Source organism: Syngnathus floridae, chromosome 15 (genome assembly GCF_059516105.1).
Source record: "Syngnathus floridae isolate MCC-2025c chromosome 15, RoL_Sflo_1.0, whole genome shotgun sequence".
NCBI classification, from domain to species: domain Eukaryota; kingdom Metazoa; phylum Chordata; class Actinopteri; order Syngnathiformes; family Syngnathidae; genus Syngnathus; species Syngnathus floridae.
The window spans coordinates 6,820,932-6,839,645 of NC_142427.1; the positions used below are offsets into that span (position 1 = coordinate 6,820,932).

The 18,714-nt window shown below is 40.5% G+C and overlaps 4 protein-coding genes and 1 long non-coding RNA gene across 8 annotated transcripts; 3 read left to right on the forward strand and 2 right to left on the reverse strand.

The window, feature by feature from the left end:
* Positions 1-249: 249 nt before the first annotated feature.
* Positions 250-7,062, forward strand: LOC148386181 (uncharacterized). Its single transcript, XR_015863094.1, has 3 exons — positions 250-800; positions 6,843-6,963; positions 7,051-7,062. It is a non-coding gene; the product is annotated as an uncharacterized LOC148386181 (long non-coding RNA).
* Positions 1,797-3,248, reverse strand: LOC148386182 (olfactory receptor 52D1-like). The gene is made up of 2 exons (XM_088398848.1): positions 3,087-3,248; positions 1,797-2,981 (listed from the first exon to the last, which is right to left on the reverse strand). The coding sequence occupies exon 2, from the start codon at positions 2,978-2,980 to the stop codon at positions 1,988-1,990; it is 993 nt and encodes a 330-aa protein (XP_088254974.1). The 5' UTR covers position 2,981; positions 3,087-3,248; the 3' UTR covers positions 1,797-1,987.
* Positions 3,723-5,109, reverse strand: LOC148386183 (olfactory receptor 52Z1-like). Its single transcript, XM_088398847.1, has one exon. It carries the CDS (start codon positions 5,017-5,019, stop codon positions 3,937-3,939), a length of 1,083 nt encoding a protein of 360 aa, XP_088254973.1. The 5' UTR covers positions 5,020-5,109; the 3' UTR covers positions 3,723-3,936.
* A 459-nt stretch (positions 7,063-7,521) lies between the features above and the next one.
* Positions 7,522-11,960, forward strand: rnf167 (ring finger protein 167). Of its 2 annotated transcripts, none has more exons than XM_088398845.1 (11): positions 7,522-7,678; positions 7,859-7,935; positions 8,333-8,455; positions 8,561-8,638; positions 8,781-8,918; positions 8,994-9,081; positions 9,164-9,254; positions 9,383-9,488; positions 9,620-9,713; positions 9,788-9,868; positions 10,129-11,960. In XM_088398845.1, the coding sequence occupies exons 3-11, from the start codon at positions 8,354-8,356 to the stop codon at positions 10,548-10,550; spliced, it is 1,200 nt and encodes a 399-aa protein (XP_088254971.1). In that variant the 5' UTR covers positions 7,522-7,678; positions 7,859-7,935; positions 8,333-8,353; the 3' UTR covers positions 10,551-11,960. The 2 variants fall into 2 exon arrangements, with proteins under 2 accessions (XP_088254971.1, XP_088254972.1); XM_088398846.1 differs by having other exon boundaries at positions 7,523-7,682.
* Positions 11,961-12,265: 305 nt separating this feature from the next.
* Positions 12,266-18,670, forward strand: srrt (serrate RNA effector molecule homolog (Arabidopsis)). 3 transcript variants are annotated; one of them, XM_088398186.1, is made up of 20 exons: positions 12,266-12,397; positions 12,802-12,920; positions 13,079-13,207; positions 13,276-13,419; positions 13,606-13,794; positions 15,065-15,234; positions 15,325-15,506; positions 15,617-15,721; positions 15,802-15,940; positions 16,030-16,178; positions 16,294-16,355; positions 16,480-16,558; positions 16,678-17,133; positions 17,211-17,364; positions 17,459-17,652; positions 17,792-17,948; positions 18,083-18,172; positions 18,243-18,339; positions 18,416-18,494; positions 18,652-18,670. In XM_088398186.1, exons 2-19 carry the CDS (start codon positions 12,802-12,804, stop codon positions 18,489-18,491), a joined length of 2,691 nt encoding a protein of 896 aa, XP_088254312.1. In that variant the 5' UTR covers positions 12,266-12,397; the 3' UTR covers positions 18,492-18,494; positions 18,652-18,670. The 3 variants fall into 3 exon arrangements, with proteins under 3 accessions (XP_088254312.1, XP_088254313.1, XP_088254311.1); XM_088398187.1 differs by lacking the exon at positions 18,652-18,670 and having other exon boundaries at positions 16,678-16,869; positions 16,966-17,133; positions 18,416-18,633; XM_088398185.1 differs by lacking the exon at positions 18,652-18,670 and having other exon boundaries at positions 18,416-18,633.
* The last annotated feature ends 44 nt before the right edge of the window (positions 18,671-18,714 follow it).

Sequence of the window (18,714 nt, forward strand, 5' to 3'; positions counted from 1 at the left end):
CCCCCCCACCACCACCTACCCACCCAAGCTCCCTTGACAGGTCCTGCATGACAGTTTTACTGGTTAATGGTCTTGGTTTAATGGTTTGCATGATTAGGAGCCTACAAAGTCAAACATTTCTCTTAAGGTTGTTGGAAGGGGGGGGGGGGGGGGGGGGGGGGGGGGACGACGATGACACTGTATGGCTGTAAATAGTAATGGAACAATGAGGGAACACTCTTACAATAAATGCATGTTACTATAGTAACTATAGTGAGGGGAATAAACGCTCAAGTGAATGATACAACACTCAAAGAAATATTTTGTCGAGTGAATGTTACAAATATTGTTTTCATTTTACAAAAATGGGATTACTGATTACATGTTGGGTTTAATTCTAGGTATATTTTTCCCCTGCTATTGTGCAGATTATTAAATTCTACAATTTTGTTCTTTATTTTAGATGGCAGTTCCACTTATTCCACTAGGTGGCGGCACATGATAGTAATTAACATTGTAAATTAAAAAGAAGAAGACAAACCCGGAAGTATTTCAACGGTTTTTGTGTTTTGCAGATTGTGACATGATAAGTTTGTCACTTTGGAAAAACGGGATTTGTTTACTGTAAAAACACAGATCGCTACACACTGAGCAGAGAGATCAGGAAAGCTAAGAGGAGCTATTGGTAGAGCTTGGAGAGACACCTCTCTGTCAACCCTGATCCCTCATCAGTGTGGAAATGCCTGCAGAGCGTCACGGGCTTCAGAAGATCATCCCCCCCATCCTGTGGAGAACCCCAGGCTTGCAAACCAGCTAAACAGGTTTTACTGCAAGTTTGAACGGTCCAACCACACAATAGGACCTCCTGCATCACAATCAACAACCACACCCTGTTCACACATCCATCACTGTTAACAGCTACTCTTTTTCTTTTGCACTTCCGTGATGAAGAGGTGTGTCAGATGTTCCGGAGACAGAAGGTCAGGAAGGCACAAGGCCCATACGGCGTGTCCCCCTCCTGCCTTGAAGTCTGTGCTGAACAGCTGGCACCCACCTTTACACGGATCTTACCTGAATGTTGTTCGTCACTTAAATGTTGTACAGAGACTGAGATCAACCAGAGTTTGGCATGCACAAACTTGGTCAATGAAACTGATTCTGATTCATTACTCTTGCCCTCAGAATATATTAATGTCGCTTTACATATTTCATACTGTCATACGAGTCAAAGAATGGTAGTCTGTTGTGCAAATTTAACATAATCTTGCTTAAAATTTAAAACCAAAAATGTATCTTAGCACCAATGCACTCAAAATACATTAGTTCTTTTTCATTTCCTTCTTGCCGAGATTAATTCAATGCTAACATAAGTTATCATTTGTTACATCACCATTACACAAACATTTCCTCCAAGTCTTGTCCGTTCACTAGATCGGGTCTCATCGTCCTAATTAAAAGGTTCCTAATTGCTCCCAAAGGCATTGACAGCCTACTAATGAGCATAATGTATGTTATGCTCTCTTAAATAACAGATAATCATCATAATCATTGAGGTGTTCTTGTATGTTAGCTATAATAAGTTTTTGTCCTGATAAGTAAAATGTAGATCAGTTTCTGTCAGAAGGGTTCTATATTAATATTTATATACATTCCAATTTCTTTTATATGATTCTTCCTTTGCAGCACCACATACGTGGAAAGTTATTAAATTGTGTGCATATTCAGTTTGAAAATTACAAATGAAGAAGATAGTTTTAATCAAATATTTATTTAATTACTCTGGATCATAAACATCAAAGATATAGTGACAGGCGTTATATGTGCTAGTATATACCACAATTAATCACAAAGAAGTTTTCGCTTGATGATATTTACACGCTGTTTATTACAAGAAGTAAAAGTAAATAAAAAAGAATGCGTGAGTTGCATCTGAAAATCATTATTTCAGTTTTGATAGTGTACTTTTACGTTTATTCCGGATTGTGGACATAAATGTTGAATCATTGAGTTAACACACACAGTGCTTGTTAGAAGTCAAAGTCTCAGTTGGAATTACCTTCTTTGCTTTCTTTGATGGCAAGATCTTGTATTTAATGCACAGTTTTATAATCTGAACTCGAACAAGAGATGTCCCGAGTCCGTATAGCAGCGGGTTGGCGATAGGCGGAATGACAGCAAAATACATTGACAGGAAGATCCGTGTCTCGATCGCAACATGACTCATATTGATCCTGTTCTGGGCAATTTCAAAAAAGCCGGCTATGCTAAAATTGCAAATGGAACATAAATGCGGTAAGCACGTCTTAAGAGCACTAACTTGACAATGTTTTGATACTTTATTTGTAACTCTTAATATCTGAACATAGGAGTAAAAAATCATGATCAGCTGAGGGCCGTTCATCACGGGTACAAGCGCAAGGCCCAAAATACTCAGATAAGATGGAACTGAACACGCGTTGTTGACAAGTTCCATGTTGACACAGTACATCTTTACTATCTCTTTGCCACAAAAACTCAGCTGCAGAGTAGTAGAGAAAAAACATGCAAATGCAATGACTGGATAGAGCCCCACAAATGCAACCAGTTTGTTGACCTTTGACTGAGTCATGATGGTGTGATAGTGGAGCGGGTAACAGATGGCGACATAGCGGTCATAACCCATAAGAGCGAGTATCGTAAACTCAGAAGTCGCATACGAGTGCAGGAAGAAAACCTGAGTAATGCACCAGTTGACGCTGATCTCGTGCGTCTTTGACAGGAGGAAGCTCATCACCGGAATCAGTAATGCGGTGCAGACGCAGATCTCGTTGATACATAACATACATGCAAAAATATTCATAGGCTGATGCAACTGATTGTTTTGGTGAATAACGCTGACCAAGAGTAAATTAAGGAACATGGCAGCAACATAAAGCGAGAAGAAAAAAACAAACCACGCGTGCTTGTATTTCTGCAGAGAGGCAAATGCAGTCAGGGTGAACGTTAGCGTCGTGTTCTCCATCCTGAAAGGAACCAAAATGAGAAATGCTGATCACGTAAACATTTCATGATAAATACAGTAGAAGCTCAGTCGACCACAGTCGATTCCAAATATTGGTTGAGCGTACCTGTGCGAGTTGGTATCTTCCGCTCCGAATGCCTGAGCTCATCCCGTGCGAGGGCATCTTTTTAAGCTTACTCAAGGTGGGCTTGCTTTGTTGTTCCGGGTACATAGTTGGATTCTTGTTGCTATGGTCACACAAGTTTGCCATCCCTAAACTCCCTCGATGCGTCTTTCCTCCACTGTCCCTTGTTTGTGTTTTCTTTGTACAATGTGTGTTTGTTACATATCAATTTGATTGGTTGGGACTTATTACTTAGTTTGTTTTAATCTTTAACCACAAGATATTGTTTTGTATTTGGTATAATCTAATGCGATAAGTGTTTGCAACATTCACTGTCGCCAGAACTTACTTTCATAATCAATGAGGTGTTTTGGGATTTTAGCTGGCAAGTTTTCTGCTGTGAAACTTGTTATCATTGTTGGCAGCGTCTCACAAAAATAAGTTTATATTTTTACTTTACGTGCATAACATTCAGTTTGAACTATTAAGACAAAGAAGACAGATAAAATGCAATTTTAATTACACGTTTATTTATTCTTGATCATAAACTTTGAATATATCGACCGGTGTCTTATTCATGAATAAATTTGTACATAAAATCAATAAAACAAGTAAAATAAGTATGAACACAGTAGTTGAATCTAAAATCTATTTCAGTTTAGATAGGCCACTTTTACTTTTAAACTGGTTTAAGGAAATAAAGATTGATTTAATCCCAATGTTAAAACACAACTTGATTGGTGACTCAAAAGATGTCTACACAAACAAATAAATATAACAACAAATTGTAGTACTAATTAAAAAAAATCTTATATAACCAGATCAGGCATGATACAATTCATAAAAAAAACATTTATTGCTTGCTCACAGTAAAAGTCTCGGTTGGAATGATCCTTTTTGCCAATTTTAATGGAAGGAGTTTATATTTAATACACAGTTTTATAATCTGAACTCGAACAAGGTATGTTCCGAGTCCGTATAACAGCGGGTTGGTGACAGGTGGAATGATGGCGAAATACATTGACAAGAAGATCCGCGCTTCGATCGCAACATAACTCATATCAAACCTAGTCTGAATAATTTCAAACAGGGACGCGATGCTATAGTTTAAAACAGAACATAAATGTGGCACGCATGTTTTAAGTGCAAGAACCTGTGAGTCTTTAGATAATTTTTTACAAACTCTGAATATCTGTGCATAGGAGAAAATAATCATAATCAACTGAGGGAACACAAACAACACAACAAGCCCAAGCCCAACAATACTTATGAGGGATGCGTTTGAACATGCATTTTTGACTAATTCCATATTGACACAGTATAGTTTGGGTATGACTCTCCCACAAAAACTCAGCTGCAGTGTGAGGCTAAAATAAGAAGAAAATATAACAAACGGATAAAGGCCCACAACTGCAATCAGTTTGTAGATCCTGGAAGGAGTCATGATGGTGTGATAGTGAAGAGGGAAACAGATGGCAACATAGCGGTCGTAACCCATGAGAGCGAGTATGCACAACTCGGAAGCTGCAAATGTATGCAAGAAGAAGACTTGAGCGAGGCACGCGTTGACGCTGATTGCATGCGTCTTCGACAAAAGGATACTCATAACCGGAAGCAGCAACGCGCTACTCCCGTAGATTTCGTTGAAACATAACATACATGCGAAAATATTCATAGGCTGGTGCAGCTGTTTGCATCGGTGGATGGTGCTGATCAGGAGTAAATTGAGGAACATGGTGACAATATAGAGGAAGAAGAAGAGAGTAAAGAACACATGTTTGTAGTTCTCCAGGGTCGCGAATGCCGTCATGGTGAATGTTAGGGTCGTGGTGTTCTTCATCCTGAAAGGAATCAATGAGGAATTGTGATAAGACATGAAAAGCAAACAATTGTATTGCAGCATAAATAGATTGCAGTAACTTTCATATATTGTCATAGTACCTGTGATGAGGTCTTACGCTCCACGCACCTGAGCTTGTACCATGCACGAGCGTCTTTTTAAGCATACAGATGGGCTTGGGTTGGATGTTCTTGGTCAGATTCTTGTTTCTATGGTCACCCCCCCCCTCCCCCTCAGGCTCCCTTGACAAGTCCTATGTGACAGTTTTACTGGTTCACATGAACATAGTGTTGCTCTGCTCAAATGACACTTAAATAAATAAAATCCCCCCCCCAAAAAAATATAAATATATATATATATATATATATATATATATATATATATATATATATATATATATATATATATATATATATATATATATATATGACTAAATATGAATGATGTAGAAAAAACTGAGCTCTGGTCACAGACAAAAATATCTACAGTAGGAAAATTGGATATTTAATAACATATTTTTTAAGAGCCAGCAGGCTACGCAATGATTATTCTGCTTCTCAATTAAAATAAAATGGGGTAGGCCCCAACACAACGGTACAGAGAAGAATGAATGGAGGACAGATGAACGGACATCCTTGAGTTTAATCTGACGGCAGCATTTGTCGGACACTCGAGTGGTTGTCTCCCAAGCCGAAGGTTGTTTTGTGACTAAGCGTCCTTGAGCAAGATACTAAAGCCACAATTGCTTTTAATGAATAAAAATTAAAGAGATAGTGTTAAAGACAACAGAAAACAGCTGAGCTGTGATTGGTTGTTACACTGAGAAGCTGTGATGTCATTTTCAGTCGACAGCAAGTGGCAAAATAGCTGCCCCTAAAGACTGATAAAAATATGGATTTTGATACTTGAATCATGTTCCACAAACATGATATTGATCACAAATGCCGTGTGTACATTAGTGGGGTGTATACAACATATTGTAAAGAAAATTTGTGTTTGACTTTCTTTTTAAGTAAATATTGTGTTGTTTCTAAATGGCCAAATCAAATGAGGTCAAGCATCAAATGAGGTTTAGAACACACACACATGCATGCATGCACACACCCACACACACACACACACATGCACACGCACACTACACACACACACACACACACAGTGATACTATGTAAGATGACATGTTGTTTTCTCCCCACATGATACAGTTTAAACATGCTCATTAGTACTTATTAGTCTGCTGTTTCCACTCTTCTTGAAGGCAATTAGTCCCTCGTGTGTTGAGCAGTGCCTGGAGAATAAAGCTGATGGACGGGTTGAAAACAAAGTTGATCTCCCTTTGGAGAATACTGATGTAACATTGATGAAATTGTCTCCAAAGGCCAGTGATCCTTTGTACCAAGGAAAATAATTGTGATCACCAATAGCTTTTATTTCATTTTGGAATGGCAAGATTTTCTGAGAAAAAAAAGACTCCTGAAAATACCCAGTGATTATTTTTTCCGCAGAAAAGATAATCAAATTTTAAAATCAGGGAGGGGGGGGGGGGAAACATTTTGCCGTCTTGGTAATGTTTGTCTCATGACATGTTTTAGTTACGTTGGCTTGCTATCTTGTTTCTTTAAATTAGATTAAGAAAAGTATGTTCTCAAGGGATCCTTATCTTTTCCTGAAATGGTCAGTTTGCTGCTTCTTATTACTGTTGTTCCTCCCCTTGGACCAAAATCTGAGCAAACCCTGCCTAAACCTCATTTCCAAGCAACAGAAAGTAGGAATCACAATGTCTAGCTGTCGTGTGGTGATTTGGACCCTCTTGCTTGTCTTACTGCTGAATGGTATGTGCTGGTATCCTCCTATTTGTTTGCTTTTGTCACCATACATTTGGATTTTGTCTTCAATATTGTTCTTCTGTGTGATTTCAGTTGTAGTTAATGAGGCCGCTTCCTTTCCATGGTCATGCCCCACCTTGAAAGGCATTTGTAGAAAAGTTTGTCTACCAACAGAGCTATTCTTTGGACCTCTAGGTTGCGGGAAAGGCTTCCTGTGAGTGATGCACTTCAAGATCACAAAAACTGTAGCGTTGTATTTATGTATGAATGATAAAATGTTATTTGTCTTTCTAATTTGTAGATGCTGCGTGTCTCATTTTCTATGAGTTGAGCCATGCAGTCCATGAAGAGAACATCAAGACATTGCTGTGTGGAACGTCTCTTATTTACACATCTGCAACAATGTGATCTTCAAGATACATTACGATCTTAATATTAAATGCGGTGGCATTTTGTGATTTTTTTTGTTGACATGGAGTAAAATATTACATTGATCATCACCGCTTCATTGAATTGTGTTCTTTTGGATTACCTGAAAAAAATTGTACAAAAAATGACCTTTGCCCTGTGCATTCATTCAACGATATGCATTCATTGATATAAAACAAGATGATACAATATAAGTGCAGATGATCTCTTTTGATATATGTTTCAAAAAGTGAGGGAAAGTGATTCAGATAATGGATGGAGGAATTTCAAATTTTACAAACTCGTGTCGTTGTCTTGCGATACCGCATATATCCGCTAATCGCGCTGTGGTGCACGATGCTGGTGTGAGTCAGTTATGCTAACACAAAGAAGAGGGCAGGCAGAAGCCAGCCCGCAATAACAAACAAACCTGTGAACGCAACTTCAGACAACTGAGCAATTTTGTCGCCTTTACAGATAAACCAACAAATCATCCAACTGTATTTCCCCTCAACTGTTATGTGCGTAAGTTCTGTTTCTTAGACACAGGCCACTCTGTTGTGAAGAGGATTTAAGCGTTGTCGAACATTTACCAAAACAAGTCGCTCATCAGCTAGTGCTAATCCTTCTTGGCTATCGTTTTCCGTACACGGACAATACCTCGTTTTGCCAGATTGCTAAATAAATCTAATTTTACACAGTGACATGTGAGGAGGGGGAAAAAAGAGGAAACCTGGGACCCATTTTCAAGGCGCCGCGTCATTAACAAGTTATCGTGGTAAGTCGCTGACTAGCTACAATGCTAAGTACTTATCCTGTTTCGGTGAACATTGACATGAATTGTGCGAATGTTTGATCGATTTTGTTAACCTGGCGAGTTCAATATTGAAACGATTACATTTGGATTTATGAATAGTTGTGCACTTCCTGTTGGCGGTCACACGCGATTATTACGTCAAGTGATTACAAGCGTGCATCACAATATGTGTGAAAATTGTTTAGCAATTGATGAATAATGTATAGTTAAAAATATTTAATACGATGTACAAGTAATTTAAATACAAGCTGACAACCATACTCCGGGATGATATTAAGACTGATCGATTATTATTATTTTTTGCTTGAATTTACTTATTCTCTAAAACGAGTTCCCCCTCTCATTTCCATGATTATAGTGCAACTGTACCCATCCGAGGATGCCTCAGCAAGGTGGGTGGTGGATGGGGGTGCATATAACACTCCTTTCCATCACTTTCTGCTGCATAGCGCCCTTGCCCACACATGCATATATCTATGCTGTAAGTAATGCTGTTCTGCATCTGGACACACACCGTTACTTATGTATGATCCATAAAAAGTATCTGGATGTAATCTTGTGTGTGTATTTTTTTATGTTTTGGCAGCATTATAGAAATATGACCATGCTGTTTGAGGATCTACCTGCTTTGTTTGGATCGACACTTCCTAAGGAAGGAATCATGGTGAAGAAATTTGGGGAACATTGATGTGTCATGAGAGATGATCAAGTGTCTTGCATGAAATATTCCACTGCTCTGAAATAATTCATTTACTACAATAATGTTTAGGAAACAATGCTTTAATGTGTTTGTCTTGATCTCACAGGGAGTCTTAGTGGAGTCCCGGCCTCTTAACGGCTGTGCCACAATTGACCCTCCTCCTCCGTTGCCGCCGTTTTATGATGCCAACATCACTAAATTCATAGCTCTCATCAGACGCTATGATTGTAATTTTGATCGAAAGGTCAGTAATGGTTCAAGTCTTATCTGCTACTTTGTGTGACCGAGTTGAATTCATGAGAGGGGACACTTTTTAAAGGTCCTGCATGCGCAGCAAGCTGGCTACAGTGCTGCTATCGTTCACAACATGTACTCTGATACTCTGCTCAATATGAACTACAGCAATGGTAAGTAGTGTAACGGATAATCACGTTAAGGAATCTTATCATTTCTCAGTCTCTTTCTTTTTTTTTTTTTTTGTGCTTTTAGCTACTATCGCAGAGGAGATTGATATCCCCTCAGTGTTTACCAGCTACTATGCCTCACAAGTTCTCAAGAATTTCATCATTCCAGAGCAAGGGTACAGATTGCGAAATTAAAAACTGTAGCAAGGGTCACATTTCAAATGCACAGTATTGCTTGCAACGTTTCTTTTGAGGTCTCAAAGCAGTGTTGGGTTTTTAATTTTCTATTACGATGAATTTGCAGAGCCTATGTGATTCTCAAGCCAGAGTTTGCTTTCCCGCTCTCATACTACCTTATTCCCTTCACCGGAGTGATTGTCATGATCATCCTGGTGATGTTGATTATCTTGGTGAGTTTAGTGACTATTTTCTCACTCCTGCATATTTGAAGTCAATAAACCTGACACACACGTTTTGTCTGAACACAAATGTGCAATTTCTGCTGGAATTTACGCAGCACCTGTAAAATGTTGTTTTTCAGGTTATACGCTGTGCACAGCATCGAAAAAGGCTGAGGAAAAACCGCTTGTCCAAGGAACAACTGAAGCGGATTCCTACTCACAAATTCACCAAAGGTAAAAAAAAAAGGGTAAATATGTTGCGTTTTTTTTTTAAAACATATTTTATAAGTTTTTTCTTCTTATTTCAGGGGATGACTATGATGTGTGTGCCATCTGCTTAGACGAGTATGAAGAAGGAGACAAACTACGGGTTTTACCTTGTTCACATGGTAATTTTATTATATGAACCACATTGTATAGAGTGATTTTATGGACTGGATGTACAGTGATTTAGTTATTGACACATGCCTAAATTTACTTGGATAGATTTGCATATTATGTATGTTTAATCCCTATTTTAGGTTAATTAAATGCGGGGTCAAGAGAATTATGGATTGGGAATTTTAGTTGTTGACATTCAGGAAAGGACGTAATGTGGTGCCATCATGTCATTCTGTAAGGCTTTCTTAAACTAAATATTTCTCTTCAGCCTATCACTGTAAGTGCGTGGACCCGTGGTTGACCCAGACCAAGAAGACGTGCCCCGTGTGCAAACAGCGAGTCACCCGCAACAACCCCGAGCACTCCGAGTCCGAATCTGAGGAGGACACCGGCGGTCAGGGCGGAGAAGAAGGAACGGAGGGTGAAGCCGACTCGGAGCGCACCCCTCTGCTTCGTGCATCCAACCAGGGCTCCCCTTCTGGGAGTCCGGGGGTGTATTCCGCCACCACGATGACCACCGCTCAGTGCATCGCCTCGCCGGTTGACGACGACTGCCCCGTCCTGGGTTACGAAGGTTATTATTCTCCCCAGGAGGACACAGACTCAGAAAGCAATGACACAGAAGATGAGCGGCACCACGTTGACGATGACACCGCTCAGCTGATTGGTAGGGGCACAGTGCACATCTAATGGCTGGAACGTCGATCTGAATTCATACAAAAAGGGCCTTTCTGTCACAACCTTTGCGCTTCTTGTTGTTTAGCTCACAACTAAAAAGTTATGGCAGTACTTATTTTTTCCTGTTTTCTATCATTTGATCTAACAGGGCAATAATCACAGATTGCTGAGCTCATATACACCTAGTGCAAGCACTGGCACCCGCTCTTGTCTGAATCTCAATTTATTTTTGAGTTAGTCCGTGGCTTATTTTCTTGCTCACACTAAATATATGCACTAGATATAGTCAGGCTGTTCTGCAACGTTTATATCGTTCATGATCAAAACCACAAGTTTAAATATAATCATTCTGTGCAGTGTGCCTATGTTCCAACCTTTTTTTTTTTTTGGACCATTATCAAGTACAGTACATTGTTTTATGTCAACTTTTGTTGCACACTCGCACAGAAGAGAAAAAGCCAAACTGCTCACTTGCAAAGAAAACCGTGACCGCCCTTGTGAGTCATGAGGGACAATACTGTAATGGTAACACGTATGACAACATTTTTCCTTGGGTGAGGCCACTTGTAAACGTATACAGTTTCTTCGTCCCACCTCTTACTATTTTTGTAATTCCAGTGTGCTTGAACGGTCTAAATGAAGAACTATTTTAAGTCAGTGGAATTAGCATAGAACAGACACATTGCCTTAATTTGGCCTACATGTACATGTGTTTTATGTTTAGAAACTAAAAGCTCACACTCCTCGGTTTTGTATTTTCTTTGTGCAGCAAAATTTTTCTTTTAAATGAAGTAGAGGTCCTTCGCTTCCGTAAGTGTGAGTAATGGATAGTGTTAGTCAAACTTAATTTACACACAAAAACTGTTTAATGTCATGTTCCCCTACATCTGGGAGGACTGTAGGCTGTCAAATTTCAAATTAAAACCAATTTTTAAGAACACTTTAAAACTGGTTCGCTTCTCTGTGTAAATACACATTTTCTGCTTTCGGAGATCCTAGTAACAGCTGGAATATATTTAAAAGGGGCAGGTCTATTTAATTTGTTTTTGATGGTTGATTTTGTGGATTTGTACATTATTAGTTTGTCCCCCTATCCTAAAACACAAAATTCAGAATTTTAAATGACTGACATGTTTAAATACTGGTTTGATCATTTAACACTCAGAGTGACATTCTTGTTTGCTCCCAAGGCTGTAATCTGTAATATATGCACTTTCCTTTTAATACATACATTTAACAGATGTATTCATATCCCACACTTACTGTCTTTTACAATATGTACTTGTCAGACTTCAATACATTTAAAATGTAAAGTACAATGATTGATGAAAATATTATGATGCTGAGGATGTTAGTCAATGGGACGCACCAATTTACTGACTGATTAATGGAAGATTAAATTAAAAATCTATACAATTTCTAGTGTGTTTATTGGCGTTTTTTAATAGAACCATATGGTTGCAACTACCAATTAACAACCGTGAAAAAAAGGTTTTCTTTTTGAATTTAGAATTTTTATTGCAGTCCATCGGTAATCATAATTCTTTTGAATCCTCGTTTTTCAGGGCATTGCATCTATGTTTGCGTCGTTAATTGCAACACCAATTGCATTTAATATTTTTTTAAACAAATTATTTCAGCCAAAATGGAGAAGCTGCTCTGTACTTGAAAATTTGTCCATGCATAATACGAAACGGCAGTTTACACTCCAGACGGCAGGTGGCGATAATGTGCTCCTTACTAAGAAAAAATATTCTTTAAAATTTAGAGAAAAACCTACCCAAAGAACACTACCGGGGACTTGAAGACACCGAGGACAAGCAAGCGTGCCAAATAGTAATAACAATACACTTTAAGAGGTATACATTTTCATTTTCATCAACTCTTTCACACATCGCTCCAATAATACTGGACTCTAAATGAAATATGTTTTCCCCAATTTCTTTGCCGGCTAAACTAACCTTAGAGCGCATGCTCGATATCAGCCTCGGTAAAGTAATTAAAGCAGCTGTGTTGTTCGTTTTCGACCAGTTTTAAGCTACTAATTTGTTATTTTACTCGTGGTACTACTTTATTTTAAATAACTTACAATTCTGACAGGAAATGCACTCTTTGCTAACGACAAAGGGCTGTGTTAGCATAGCATGCTAATTTAGCTGCGCCTATTGCGACGTCTGACTCAATGATGGTTTTGTCCTTGTGTCTCACCGCTCACGTCGTTTAATCATTAATCTGTCTACTTTTTGCCTTTCTCATAATGAAGATGGGAGACAGTGACGACGAGTACGATCGCAGAAGGAGGGACAAATTCAGACGGGAAAGAAGTGACTACGATCGTTCCAGAGAGAGGGAAGACAGACATAGAGATGAGTGGAATGACAGGTAAATCAAATATGTTTAGACTCACGCAACATAGTTAGTGATATGGCTGACATAAACTAATTTATATTCATTCTCACATTCACGATATTAAGTTATCAAATTATTCCTTAATATTTTCAATGTGTCATCCATCCTTTTGATTGGCTTCCATTTGCCAGAGAGTGGGACAGGGGCAGGGAACGGAGAAGCCGCGGAGATTATCGGGATTACGACAGAGGTCGCAGGGAGAGATTCACCCCTCCCAGACACGACATGAGTCCCCAGCAGAAACGCATGAGAAGAGACTGGTAAATTCATTCCTCATTAGTCATTTGCATGTCATTTTCTTCATTACTTAAGTATTGTAACCTGACAGGGATGACCACGGTGGAGATCCCTACCGTGGCGGCTACGACATGGGCTACGGAGGAGGGGGGCCCAGTTATGGTCCACCACAGCAGTGGGCACACCCAGACATGCACCTCATGCAGCCTCATCACGGTATTCCAATTCAAGCTAGGTGAGAGACTTGAATGGAACTGAAGGAACTTTTCAGATTTGGTTCGCACTTGTCTAATTATAAGACATCAACCTGTTTTCACAGCTATAGATTTACTTCAAAGCAGCAATAACAATAATACTCAAGACATATTATTGATGTTCTGTCCATTAAGCCACTTAAAATGGTTCTCTTGTCGTTGCTCAGACTTGGGAATGTCCATGAGATGGATTTTGGTCCACCCCCACCAATCATGAAGAGTTTTAAGGAGTTCCTGGTTTCACTGGATGATTCTGTGGATGAGACCGAAGCGGTCAAGCGCTACAACGAGTACAAGCTTGACTACCGCCGGCAACAGATGCAGGACTTCTTTTTGGCTCATAAAGATGAAGAGTGGTACGGTCTGAATTCTTTTGTCTTCCAGTTCCTGAATTGTCTTGATAGTTGTAATTAATATCTTGCATTGGTAGAATCGCTATTAAGTCTGCTAATCGTGTGCACCATTCATAGATTTGATTTTTATAGAGTAGTGTGTTGGCCTGGTCCTGTTGTGGGTGCTTTACTGTAAAGTTAATGTTGATGATGCATGAAGAATTTACATTACCGTTGCATAGCCTAGTGCTTTGTAATTTAATAGTGTATTTCTTTGTTTGGCGTTGCACCCACAGTGTAGGAACAGTCCCAAAATTTAACTTTTGACTTGTTTGAAAATCAACCCAAATTGCACAATTGGTTGCAGTTGATGCTTGAAATAGCAAATGTTGGAAAACAGTCGATCAAACATGACAAATTTCTTTCCATTATCACCGGTTAAGCATCCCATTTCAAACAAGCTTGTTCACAAAACTTGGGTTGATTTTCCAGTTTTTTTTCCCAGTTTTCCTGATAATGCTGATTATACATGTTCCACAGGCTTCATGTAAATTTGTTGTGTTTTGACCATAACCATTTTCTTCCCCTCGTCCCCACTGCCATGGCGTGTCTTTCTCAAGAAAAAGTGGAAGTCTGCAAGAGTTCGACTTAGACAGCAAGGGCATGCACTGCGCACAATGCAGTTGCTCTTAGACACACAGTACCAGGGCTTTTAGACAGACAGGGCAACTAGTCTCCCGTGCTAGGAGTTTTCTTGTTTTCGGCTTTTTCCTCCACCATTTTCTTTTTCTATTTGGATCAAATTGAATCCTTAAACTCAATACGTGTATACAGAAACACCAAATGTGGTGAAGTGGAGCCCATTCTTACAGAGGAGACCTCTCTGTATTTATTTTGTTAATAAAGTGGCAGAGCACAAGGTAACTGTAGTTCACTCAATGAACATTTCAGTGTGTGAATGTTTTTATTTGTTTTCATTTTGTGCTGTAATTTTCTTCTGTTGTGGTGAGTTGATCTCCAACTTTTTTACCTAGTTTATCAATAAGCCATGATGATCAGTCTCAACATGTAAGACTTAAAACAAGGATTGTATTAATCCATCTTGTATATTTCTAGCTACTGATTTTAATTTTGCATTTTCCAAATTTCCCGCAAGTGATGACTAATGATGATTTGCCATTGTACCATTGGGACTTGAGTGTAACTTTGTGCTTTCTAATTTTTGCATCCCATACATCCCACCCTCGCCATTCCCTTCCCTGCTGTTTCGTGGACCCCAAAACTCTGGACACAGGTTCAGATCCAAGTACCACCCAGACGAAACCAGTCGACTTAGGTCGGAGGCACTGAGAGCCCTGAACAGCCGCCTGAATGTCTTCATGTTTCTGATGGAGAACGGTTGGTTTGATAACCTCTCGTTGGACATCGAACAGACGCCAGCGATCATCAAGGTCCTGGATGCGGGTGAGGATTCTGTCAAACGCCGCCAGTGTTTTTGCCGGATGACAAATCTGTGTTGGGGCTTTAACAATTGCCCCTGTTGCCTGCTTGCAGCTGTGATAAAGATGGAAGGAGGGACAGACCACGATCTCCGCATCTTGGAATTGCCTGCTGAGGAGGAGGAAGAAAGGGAGAAATCGGCATCTGGTGGAACCGAACCTCCCAAGGGCAACCATCACAGGAACATTGACGGTGACGGCAAACCTTCAGCGGCAAAAGACAAGAAGAATGAGAAAGTAGGTTTGATTTTCGGTTGGTGCCATTTGGATCTAAATGTGGCGAAATTAATTATTGAAATGTTGTATTTCAAAATGGGCCTAATGTTGACGGTCAAACTGTTTCAAAGGATGAGAGCAATTCGGTCTCCACTGAGAAGATGGCTACAGCGGCCAATGATGTCAAAGAGGGACAGAAAGAAGCCATCAAAGAAGAAATACCTGAACCCAAGAAGGTTTGTGTCACGTTCCCCATTAAACAGAACGGACCCACATGCCCTCCTCACGTCCTCTGTCACTCTTTGATTTTCCCCAGCCGAGGAGAAAACGCAAGCGCAGCGGAGACAGCGACGACGAAGCCAGCGCTTCTGAAAGCGAGTCTGACTCTGAATCTGATTCAAACTCAGTTTGCTCTGAAAAGAAAGAGGTGGAAGACAAGGAGGAGGAAGGCGGAGGTGCAAAATCCCATCGTGAGAAGCATTTTAAGATTTATACCACACGCACTCTTACCCAACAATCTGTGTTCTCTCGTCTAACGGTTTAGAGGAGCAACCGAAACAGAATGCTGTAGAGGAGAAGAAAGTGGAGAAAAAAGTTAAAGATGACACTCCTAGACCACGACCTCTCCACAAGACTTGCTCGCTCTTCATGAGGAGCATCGCCCCCACCATATCCAAGGCAGAGATAGTAGCTGTGAGTTGATCAAATGAGGCTAAGCTGCACTCATGACTCTTCATTGACTCCTCATTTCCTTTCAGCAAACTCTTCTAACCTTTTTTTTTTTTATATATATATAAACCACCTGTAGCTGTGTCGCCGCTTCCCTGGATTCCTGCGGGTCTGCCTGGCTGACCCTCATCCAGAACGGAGGTTAGTTTATACTTTAGCGCTCTCATAACTTGTTTACCAGTTTGATTGTTTGCTATCCAATTGTGGCTCCGAGCTTAAAGCAAAAAAAAATAATAATTTCAAACTCAGCTAATTACTTTTGCAGGTTTTACAGACGCTGCTGGGTGACTTTTGACCGCAGTGTCAACATTAAAGAGGTCTGCTGGAATCTTCAGAACATCCGTGTAAGTAAATCGAACGCTATCCGCAATTCCAGTCGCTGTATCGTCAGGCTGCAGCGAACCAGGCCTGAGACGGAGACCCTTATGGGCACATTAAGGATCTCCACTGTCTCCTTTGACAGCCACGCGACTGTGAGTTGGCCCCTAGCGTGAACAGGGACCTTGCACGGAGGGTGCGCAACGTGAACGGCATCACTCAGCACAAGCAGGTGGTTCGCAACGACATCAAAATGGCCGCCAAACTCATTCACTCCCTGGACGAGAAAGGCGAACTGTGGTGCAATCCACCACAAGAAGAAAGCCAAAGCACAGAAGTAATTACCGTGTTGGTTTTTTTACGACGCAAACATATTTGTCAAGAGATCCCAGATTGCCTTAGTAATTCCTCGAAATTGTCATTGTCAATTCAGAAAACTCAAAATCCCATCTTGAAGAACATCACCGATTACCTAATAGAGGAGGTGAGCGCTGAAGAGGAGGAGCTGCTGGGCTCATCTGGCGGGATGGAGCAAGACGAGAATGTCAAGGAGGGCCACTCGACGGAGATGACTGTGGAGAAAGATGAGAAACTTGCCAAGGTTTGCTTGGAACACTAAAGGCTTGTCATTTTATTTTAAATGTAGTTGATTCCATGTAACATTCTTTCTTTGCTCAGGTTCTGGATCGTTTGATTTTGTATCTGCGCATTGTGCATTCCATTGATTACTACAATGCCTGTGAATACCCGAGTGAGGACGAGATGCCGAACCGCTGCGGCATGATCCACGTTCGCGGGCCCGTCCCTCCCAACCGCATATCGCATGGAGAAGGTCAGCCAGTGCTCTTGTGTCGCATCATATGTATAGTGCTGTTTTATTTAGCATTTAACCACATCAACGGCAATCTTCCCCATGTCTCAACTAGTGCAACAATGGCAAAAGGTGTTGGAGGAGAAGCTAAGCACTCTGTATAGCATAAAAGAAACCCTGTCTGAGGAAGAGGCGCTAAAGATGGGCCGCAAAGACCCTGTTGAGGAGATGGAGAAGTTTATTTCTGCCAACACGCAGGAACTTGGAAAGGACAAGTGGCTCTGCCCGCTTAGCGGCAAGAAGTTTAAGGTAACGTTTTGTGTTCTGCTCGCAAGTGTCTTCTCTGGATGAACATGGATGTTGACTACATAAAAAACAACAACATACCTACCCAGTTGCCGAGTTACCACATTCAGTGCATACAATAATTCCAGTTCTCGTTCATCAGGGTCCAGAGTTTGTGAGAAAACATATCCTGAACAAACATGGGGACAAAATTGAAGAGGTGAAAAAAGAGGTAGCATTTTTCAACAATTTCCTGATGGATGCCAAGAGGCCGTCTCTGCCGGAGATGAAACTTCCTCCTCTTCCAGCTCCGGGCCAAGGTGGGCTGTCAGCGGTTGACTGATCACTTCCGATTCCAATATTACTCATAAAGGGGGACTGAATGAAAGGATCGTCTGACAATCTTCCAACATTATGAGATCTTTTATTTTTCCTCATTGTCTTTTTACTACAGGATTGCTTTCTCCATTGCCGTTTTCTCCTCAAGGTCCCCAGGGTCCAATGGGCTTTGCGCAGCCTCGCCCCCCACTCATGGGTTACGGTGGTATGTTCCTGAATGGCGTGACTAATAGTTATTTGTGGATATTGATGCCTAATTCCATCCCTAATTGCAGGCGCACCCCCTTACCCCCCCAACCATTTTGGAGGGGGGCGGGGCAACTACGACAACTTCCGTGGACAAGGCGGGTATCTCGGGAAACCACGCAACAGGTAACATCGACACACTGTCATGTCTTTGATCCCATGGATTCTTCATTTTGGGTCTTTTTTTGCCTACTGTTTTCAGAATGTCACGGGGTGATCCTCGAAACATCATTGAATATCGGGACCTGGATGCACCAGATGATATGGACTTCTTTTAGAAGGTTTCCTTGGTCCTTGTTAGTGCTCATTTCTTGCCCACACATACTGTAGCGTTTTAGTTAACGTTTCATCTTGTAATGATTGGGCAAGTATAAAGAACCTCTGATGTACACTTGTTACTCAATAAAGCTCATCTCCTAACATTTGTCTGCATTCAAGGACTCAAGCTGGGCACAACAAAGATCAACACTGAATCATTAGATCTTTGAGTGAGTCAAAACA

Coding starts and splice junctions, on each gene's coding strand:
- LOC148386182 (XM_088398848.1), bottom strand. CDS start 2,980: ATGGAGAACACGACGCTAACGTTCACCCTGACTGCATTTGCCTCTCTG.
- LOC148386183 (XM_088398847.1), bottom strand. CDS start 5,019: ATGACAATATATGAAAGTTACTGCAATCTATTTATGCTGCAATACAAT.
- rnf167 (XM_088398845.1), top strand. CDS start 8,354: ATGCCTCAGCAAGGTGGGTGGTGGATGGGGGTGCATATAACACTCCTT. Junction 8,456..8,560: donor CACATGCATATATCTATGCT/GTAAGTAATGCT, acceptor ATGTTTTGGCAG/CATTATAGAAATATGACCAT. Junction 8,919..8,993: donor ATTGTAATTTTGATCGAAAG/GTCAGTAATGGT, acceptor CACTTTTTAAAG/GTCCTGCATGCGCAGCAAGC.
- srrt (XM_088398186.1), top strand. CDS start 12,802: ATGGGAGACAGTGACGACGAGTACGATCGCAGAAGGAGGGACAAATTC. Junction 12,921..13,078: donor AGAGATGAGTGGAATGACAG/GTAAATCAAATA, acceptor TCCATTTGCCAG/AGAGTGGGACAGGGGCAGGG. Junction 13,420..13,605: donor GGTATTCCAATTCAAGCTAG/GTGAGAGACTTG, acceptor GTCGTTGCTCAG/ACTTGGGAATGTCCATGAGA.